Source organism: Cololabis saira, chromosome 11 (assembly GCF_033807715.1).
Source record: "Cololabis saira isolate AMF1-May2022 chromosome 11, fColSai1.1, whole genome shotgun sequence".
NCBI lineage: Eukaryota > Metazoa > Chordata > Actinopteri > Beloniformes > Belonidae > Cololabis > Cololabis saira.
In genome coordinates this window covers 23,415,210-23,423,992 of record NC_084597.1, presented here as the reverse complement: position 1 = coordinate 23,423,992, position 8,783 = coordinate 23,415,210, and the positions used below count along the sequence as shown (strand labels likewise).

Sequence of the window (8,783 nt, the reverse complement as noted above, 5' to 3'; positions counted from 1 at the left end):
GAGTATGGATAGAGCATACTATTGAGTACGTTCTAATGTTTCGGACGCACTAAAAAAACTCGCACACGCATTTTGCATACTCATTAGGGTGGAAGTATGCGATTTCGGACGCAGCGATTGAAATGGACCGAACTTGAATGTTTTTCTGTTTTTTTTACGGTAATGTCCGTCGTTGATCCATTCACACACAAACACTAATATATTTGGAAATCAAACAAGCACCAAAGACAACTTCTTCTTCAGGGGTCGCCACAGCGAATCAGTTGCCTCCATCTGAGCCTGTCTTCTGCATCCTCTTTTCTTACCCCAACTACCGTCATGTCTTTCACTACATCTATAAACCTCTTTGTTGGTTTTCCTCTGGGCCTCCTGCCTGGCAGTTCAAAACTCAGCATCCTCCTACCAATATATTCACTATCTCTCCTCTGGACATGTCCCAACCATCTCAGTCTGGCTTCCCTGACTTTATCTCCAAAGCCTCTAACATGTGCTGTCCCTCTGATGTGCTCATTCCTGATCCTATCCAATCTGGTTCACTCCTATACAGAACCTCAGCATCTTCATCTCTGCTACCTCCAGCTCTGCCTCCTGTCTTGTCCTCAGTGACACTGTCTCTAGTCTAGTCCAAACAACATCACTGGTCTCACCACAGTACAAAGACAACACTTCTATTACCAGTAATTCTTTTATGAAATATGATTATCTATTTTGTTTTGTCCCTCCCTTTTTCTCCTGTTTGAGTCTTATTTGTCCCTCCTAATGTATTATTCTTCCTCTCTCATACCATGTAATTCCTGTCTAACTTCATTTGGTATAAAACACTTTTTAACTTTATTAATCGATCCATTGTATGTTTATATTTACCTACCTCTTGCAGATATCTCATTGATTTATTATCACTATTATTACTTGATTGTTGTTCTTTTATGTCTCTATTTACTGTACAGTGAGCGAAAATAACCGAGTCAAATTCCCTGTCTTGTTTGACCTGACTCGGCCAAATAAACCTGATTCTGATTCTGAATCTGATTCTGATTAATTTCTTTAAACCCTGATAATCTATGTTTCAATCTATGTTTGCAGAAGTTAAAAACTTTCAAGAAGAACAGCCTCGCAGAGCTTTTTCTGTGTCTTGCTACTCTGCAACTGGTGCAGCCTCAGTTTGTGGAAGACAGACACGACTTGTGACATCAACACAAAATTGTGGTGGTCAATTCCAAACTGTGTTTCTTGAAAGTTCCCCTCTATAAAAAACACATCCTCAGACCCTATCTGGATTTCGTACAGTTCCACACAGAACATAAATGAGGCATCTTTTCCTGTCGCTCCACTTTTTGCCACATCCAAGATGGCGGCGGCGTTGACGTGTGATTCAGCGCTCAGTGAGGCAACTATGTTTATATATCTATGGGTGGGCCCTTCCTGACAGCTGTCAGAGCAAAGACACAACCAAATTTAACCGGTTTAAGTTTCTTAAAGGTTGGATTTATGTCAGGTAAGTTTCAGCTTGTCGTCAGTAACACACCACTATTCAGTAAACCGTGGTTTAGGGGTGTTTGTTGAGCATGTCTGTGGTTTATCTGATGTTCTAAACTCGTGATTAAAGTTCCTTAGCCACAGGAGCTAACTGCAGCATTGACGTCAGAGCAGCAGTTTATGGTTCTGAAAAGTCATATGTGTGTGTGTGTGTGTGTGTGTGTGTGTGTGTGTATATATATATATATATATATTATATATAGGTGTGTGTACATACATATATACATACAGTACATTTCATTTGGTTTATGTTTGTATTTTTATGCTTTGTTTTCTATTTTATTATTGTTATTTTTTATAAATAAAAATGTATATATATATATACACAAAAAATACACTGACAGACAGACATAGATATATACATTTTGTGAAGTTTCCTTCACAAATAGGCTTCACAATATACATGTAATCCTGTAGAAAATAATGTAAATGTTTTATATATTGTTTTATTTAATGGTAAATTAATACATTCTATCCATGTGTTGTTGTTATTATTATTATTATTATTATTATTATTATTATTATTATTATTATTATTATTATTATTATTGTAGGTAGGACAGGTTGACAGTGCTGCCCTCTGGTGGACACAACAGCCACTGCAGCTGAGTGTGGCTGTTTTGACGGTTCAGCCGCATCTGATGCCCGCGTTGTGTGTTCTGCAGGGCCTGGTGCAGTCTGATGGGTTCCTCGGCAGATTCTGTTTGATAAGATGGCTGCCACTGAAGAGAACAATGAGAAGTAACAGTTACATTTTAATGAGATCTTCCTCTAACATTCAAAACACTTTTCAAACACGTGATCATTACGTATTAGCTCTCCACTCATGGTGAAAATATCAAGATCAGAGGGATGGTGCATGTTAGATGTTCTGGAGAGAAAGTCAGAGACACCTGACTGAGATGGTATGGACATGTCCAGAGGAGGGATGGTGAAGACATCTGTAGAAGGAGTATGAGGTTAGAACTGCCAGGAGGTCTATGGATGTAGTGAAAGAGGACATGAAGTTAGTTGGTGTGAGAGAAGAGGAAGCAGAGGACAGGGTTAGATGAAGAAGGATTCACTGTGGCGACCTCTGGAAGGAGCAGGTGAAAGGAAAAGAAGAAGAAACTGATGTTGAAAATATGCTTATAAAATATCTTCAGACACCAACATCCTTTTCTTGTCGCCACAGGGAATCATTCGTCTTCATCCATCAGATGAGTTTTATTGTATTTTAACATCTGCTTGTGTGTGTGTGCAGACACTGCTGGGTGTGTTTTGCCACTGAGTGTGACGACCGTGGAGCAGAGTGGGTTCGTCCTTGCAGGTGTAAAGGGTGCACAAAATGGATCCACCAGTCATGTCTGCAGCGCTGGCTGGACGAGAAGCAGAAGTCCAACAGTGGAGCAGGAGTCAACTGTCCTCAGTGTGGCACAGAGTACCACGTCGTCTTCCCCAAGATGGGTGGGTCAGAGCGTCCTGACCTGTCACGGTTGGGATTATTTCAACCTGACGTTCAGTTTCACACAAATCCACACTAACAATAACACTGAATATTATTCATGGAAAGACCTAAAACTCTAACTCCAGTTCAACGAGGCTTGTGTCTGTAGTAGTACATAAGAAAGCCTTTCACATAGCAAGAACAACTTATTATTCATCCAGATTAGAGCAGCTGGTCTAAAGGTCTAAAGCAGGGGTCGGCCACCCGCGGCTCCAGAGCCGCATGCGGCTCTTTAGCGCCGCCCTATTGGCTCCTGGAGATTTTTCAAAAATGTTGGACCTTTTTTTTCCTTTTTTTATTCTTTTTCTTCTTTTTTTCCTTTTTTTCTTCTTTCTTCCTTTCCTTTTCTTTTTAATCTCGACATTTCGATTTTTTTCTCGAAATCTTGACTTTTTTCTCGACATTTCGACTTTTTTCTCAAGATTGTACTTCAACATTAATCTCGACATTTCGACTTTTTTTCTCAAAATTTCGATTTCTTTCTCAAAATTTCGACTTTTTTCTCAAAATTTAAACTTTTTTCTCGACATTTTGACTTTTTTCTCGAAGTGCATAATGAGAAATAAATCGTCTCCAGTTATAACTAATATAGAAACATGCAGCATGTGTTGCCTTCATTCTAAGGCTTATACAAGACTTTTCATTTTTTGCGGCTCCAGACATATTTGTTTTTTGTGTTTTTGGTCCAATATGGCTCTTTCAACATTTTGGGTTGCCGACCCCTGGTCTAAAGCTTCATCTTAGATATGTTGCTATAGACCTACGCTGAAGGGGGACATAACATGATCCACTGACCCCCTCTGAACACCTCAGTGTCTGCTGTCTCCACCTGTTTATATCGTGGTCTCAGTTGTCCACCAGTTAGCCATTGTGCCTGTCTCTATCCTTTTCTCTCTTCTTCATTATCTCTGTCTGTTCTCTCCTTTCCTGCTCTGCCCAACTGTCTTCAGCAGGAGGGTCCCCCCTTATGATCCAGGTCCTGCTCAAGGTTTCTTCCCTCCTAAAGGGGAGTTTTTACCTGCCATTAAGTAGTAATTGATCAGGGGTCATGTTCTGGTCTCTGGAAAGATCCTGGAGATAGTTTGTATTGTAATAGACTGTTTTATAAATAAATCTGATTGGAATTGAATCACAGTAAAATCTGTTTATTGTGTCTGTAGTAATTAATACATTATAGGTTAGATAATCACATCTGCGTGAAATTGTGTCATACAGTTGTTATGATGAATCCAGAACCAATATAAAGTCGTTTTGTTTGATAACTACATCTGTTCAAACGTTCTCCTCAGGTCCGCTGGTCTACTTCCTGCAGCAGGTAGATCGAGCCCTGTCTCGGGTCAGTCCTTTCGCTGCAGTAGGAGTGGTGGTGGGGACGGTGTACTGGTCAGCGGTCACCTATGGAGCAGTGACTGTCATGCAGGTGTAGGCACTGGACTCTGAATAGAACCTGGACTGCCTTTTAGATGTTTTCCTGTGTCAACACAGCTCATTCAAATGAAAGGATCAAGCTCTGCACAGGTCTGTTAATGAACCAGCCATTTGATCCAGATGTGTTGGAGCAGGAGAACATCTCAAATATGCAGGACAGGGCCCTCCAGGACTATAACTGGATGGACCCTTGCTTTAACCTGTATGTTTCTGCCTCCAGGTAGTTGGACATAAGAAAGGACTGCATGTGATGGAGCGGGCCGACCCAATATTCCTCCTCATGGGCCTGCCCACCATACCAGTCCTGCTGGTGCTTGGAAAGATGGTCCGCTGGGAGGAATATGTGGTCAGGCTGTGGCAGAGATACCGCTACTTCCCTCCAGGTATGCTAGCACATACAAGTCACGTGTGACTACATATACACACATATATACATTATGTACAATAATGGTGCAATATTATGCAAAATACACCAATAAATATAAGGAACCACAAGGAGGTAATTGGTAACGTTCACCAGTGTAACATGTCCTGTTATGGTGGAACTTGTTCTGTGTTTTATGACTGTCAGGCAGCAGTGGTTACCTCCCCCGATCACCTGCTGACAATATTGGTTCAGATCACCTGTCGGTGTCCAGGACCCTGTGTGGAGCACTCATCTTTCCCTCCATCGCCACCATGGTGGGTCGCTTGCTTTTCCGCCGGGTTTCCTCCAACCTACAGCGTACAGTTCTGGTGAGTACCCCTGAAATTTTGATTGGATGATCCATTTCAGATTTATGTGGGGGTGTGGCACAAAGTTAATTTTTGGTGTGTATCTAGTGATGTCAGTACCCAAACTGTATAAGACTTGGCACTTATGGTCTGTTTGATGTTCTCTAGAGAAGGGGCTCTTAACCTTATTGATCTCTGGGCCCAATTTTCCCAGCACAAAATTGGCCCGGGTTCCATTCAAAAATTAACACTTTAACACAGTCTTGTTTTGTTTTGTATTCAATAACTAAATCAAGTACATCTACAGTTTAATAAGCTTAAACCTTGTTAAATAAATAATATTTGATGATCTCAGACATCTATTTACATTCTATGTAAACCTGCGCTTCCAGCAAGACACAGAACAAATCAAGCTGGTACAAGAACAACTACAGAGACTCAGATTAAGCTTATTAGATGGACTCAAAAAACTTGAAGAGAAATTTTCGATAAATTAATTATGTGGGTTTAAAAAATCTATTAAAATAATTAAAGTTTCATAATGTGTAAATTAAAATATTGCCATATAATCTGCTAATTAATGATTTTACAATTTAGCAGTCTTCATTTTTGCATGGCAGAACTGTTGTTGTGTTCTGCAAAATTTCAGTAAAAGTGGACCACCAATTTTACTCCATCTGCCTTTACATACTGCCCAAAGGAAAAGAAGGAAACTTGGTTGACTGTGAATGTTTGAACAATGTAACTAGACCAGGGGTCGGCTCTTTAGCGCCGTCCTGGTGGCTCCTGGAGCTTTTTCCAAAATATTTGACCTTTTTTTTCCCTTTTCTCCTTTTTTTTCTCCTTTTTTTCTCTTTTTTTCTTCTTTTTTTTCCTTTTTCTTCTTTTTTTTCCTTTTTTTTCTCTTTTTCTTCCTTTTTCCTTTCCTTTTTAATCTCGACATTTCAACTTTTTTCTCGAAAATGTGACTTTTTTCTCGACATTTCGACTTTTTTCTTGACATTTCGACTTTTTTCTCAAAGTTTTTACTTTTTTCTCGAAATTTTGACTTTCTTCTCAACATTTCGACTTTTTTCTAGAAATTGTACTTCAACATTAATCTTGAAATTTCGACTTTTTTCTCAACATTTCGACTTTTTTCTCAACATTTCGACTTTTTTCTCAAAGTGCATAATGAAAAAAAAAATATTCCCCCAGTTATAACTAATATAGAAACATGCAGCATGTGTTGCCTTCATTCTAAGGCTGATACAAGACTTTTCATTTTTTGCGGCTCCAGACATATTTGTTTTTTGTGTTTTTGGTCCAATATGGCTCTTTCAACATTTTGGGTTGCCAACCTCTGAACTAGACAGATTCAGCTGCATGTACAGCATCAGTACAGTAAATAAAAACGCTGCAGCTCCTCCTGCTGGAAGCATCTGGGTCTTCCTCACCAGCTGCCGTTTATCGTCCCTAATAGTGAAGTGCGGCTCCTGTGCTTATGAGTACGGGCGGCAAAAAGGAACGGTTAAAAATATTTATATTACTTTATGCCAATTTCATCAGTGTTTTCTTTCCATGTTCACGTCATACTGAATAATTGTGACCAGTTCCTTGTCCAGACATTAGGGTGCGGCTCCAGCAGTGTTCATTCAACTGTTTCTTCAATTGGAACATAACGTAGCGCCTTATTTCATCTTCTCTTTGAAAACGAATAGATTTTTTTGTATTTCCCAAATTTAGCATTGTTAAATTATTGGCGAGTGAAAAAGAATACGATGCAGGATGCAGACAAAAATTTCCCTCCTTCTCCCGCGACCCTGTGAAGGTGCTGCACACACTGGTGAATGTGGTTGTTTTACGATAAAAACTTCTTGGTCCAAGTTTTTACTAGGGATTTTTCTCAGTTGGTTTAAATAGTTGCTCTTGGATGCTGCTGTTTGCTGTTTCGTTGAGACGACGGAGTATTAGGGCCAAACCAAGACAAAAAAAAAGGAAATTACGAGAATAAAGTCGTAATAATATGAGAATAAAGTTGTATAATTACGAGAATAAAGTCGTTATATTACGAGAATAAAGTCGTAATATTTTGAGAATAAAGTCGTAATATTAAATATATTATAAATATATAAATATAACTTCACAAGATGCTCAATATTCCTAATTTTAACACAGGGAGAAGATGCTCTTCCTGTTAAGATTTCTCATAAATGATATTTTCATAATATTACGACTTTATTCTCATAAATTACGACTTTATTCTCGTTATGTTACGACTTTATTCTCGTAATATTACGACTTTATTCTCGTAATGTTACGACTTTATTCTCGTAATATTACGACTTTATTCTCGTAATGTTACGACTTTATTCTCGTTATATTATGACTTTATTCTCGTAATATTACGACTTTATTCTCATAATATTACGACTTTATTCTATTACGACTTTATTCTCGTAATATTATGACTTTATTCTCGTAATTATACAACATTATTCTCATATTATTATGACTTTATTCTCGTAATTTCCTTTTTTTTTTTCTTGGTTTGGCCCTAATACTCCGTTGTACACTTCCATCCTGATGAGATAAGTTTGTGACATTCTGTACCGGTAATGGCTGTGAATGGGGCGTCCCAGACCTCTTTCACCAGAGTGAACATATATGTCGGATCATGAAGTTTCATTACATGTGTTGCTTTTGTTTAGAGTCTGAATATTTGTAGAGTGTTTGCTTATTTTTGGTCTGTACATGTCATCAAACATGATTTCCTGTCTTTGGTCCACATCCTGTCCTCCTGTCTCTGCAGGGGGGCATCGCCTTCATTCTGATCAAAGGTGTGTTGAAGGTGTACTTCAAGCAGCAGCAGTTCATCCTTCAGGCAAGCAAACACATCCTGGACTACCCAGATGGTCCCGGAGAAGGACTAGAGGGACCCAGAGACAGGCTAGGAGATGGACCGGGAGACAGACCCAGAGAGGAAGACGCTGAGGACAGCGGCGATGACTGAGGAGGACAGGGATAATGGAGTGAGGGGAGGGTGGTGCTGTTGGATAAACACATTCTTGCCAGTGAAGGCAGCAGTTTTCATCTGGACTAAGTTGGACCCATCACATGATATCATTTCTCCAGACACCCTCAACTCAGCGGTTCTGATGCATTGTACTATTGGAGGTTCCTCTGGTGAGGATCTGCTGCCTCCTCAGTCTCTGTCAGGAAGTTAATTACTGCTGTTGCTGATTAGCGTTCAAAATGTAGCTGTGCAACAGTTTCAGATTGATGACCCCACGTGGCCTTCACCTGCTGGACGTGATCAATGAACTGATTGTGAAAAACACAAATAATGCTGAACCAAGATCTTTCTATTAAAAGCCTTGAAGGAGTCTTGATGATTTTTGCGATGATTTGTGCCAGCCAACAAGGGTAGTCTTTAATGACATTTACCTACATTAGCCACCAGAGGGTGTTACAGACATGCACACTTCCTCCATGGGCCTCTGGGATTTTGGTTTTCATCGAGTTGTTCTGCTCCAAAGTGTTCTTCTTTTTCACAAAGTTCTGGTTCTGGGGCCGGATTCACAAAACATTCTTAAGAAAAAAAATCTTCTTAAGTGTCAATTTTTTTTTAAGTTCAGTC

At 39.5% G+C, this 8,783-nt stretch overlaps 1 protein-coding gene across 1 annotated transcript; it reads left to right on the top strand.

Moving 5' to 3' along the window:
• Positions 1 to 1,410: 1,410 nt before the first annotated feature.
• On the top strand, positions 1,411 to 8,780 carry marchf5l (membrane-associated ring finger (C3HC4) 5, like). The gene is made up of 7 exons (XM_061733358.1): positions 1,411 to 1,495; positions 2,202 to 2,277; positions 2,780 to 2,982; positions 4,312 to 4,442; positions 4,671 to 4,833; positions 5,022 to 5,185; positions 7,956 to 8,780. The coding sequence occupies exons 2-7, from the start codon at positions 2,249 to 2,251 to the stop codon at positions 8,154 to 8,156; spliced, it is 891 nt and encodes a 296-aa protein (XP_061589342.1). The 5' UTR covers positions 1,411 to 1,495; positions 2,202 to 2,248; the 3' UTR covers positions 8,157 to 8,780.
• The last annotated feature ends 3 nt before the right edge of the window (positions 8,781 to 8,783 follow it).

Coding starts and splice junctions, on each gene's coding strand:
- marchf5l (XM_061733358.1), top strand. CDS start 2,249: ATGGCTGCCACTGAAGAGAACAATGAGAA. Junction 2,278..2,779: donor ACTGAAGAGAACAATGAGAA/GTAACAGTTACA, acceptor GTGTGTGTGCAG/ACACTGCTGGGTGTGTTTTG. Junction 2,983..4,311: donor CGTCGTCTTCCCCAAGATGG/GTGGGTCAGAGC, acceptor CGTTCTCCTCAG/GTCCGCTGGTCTACTTCCTG.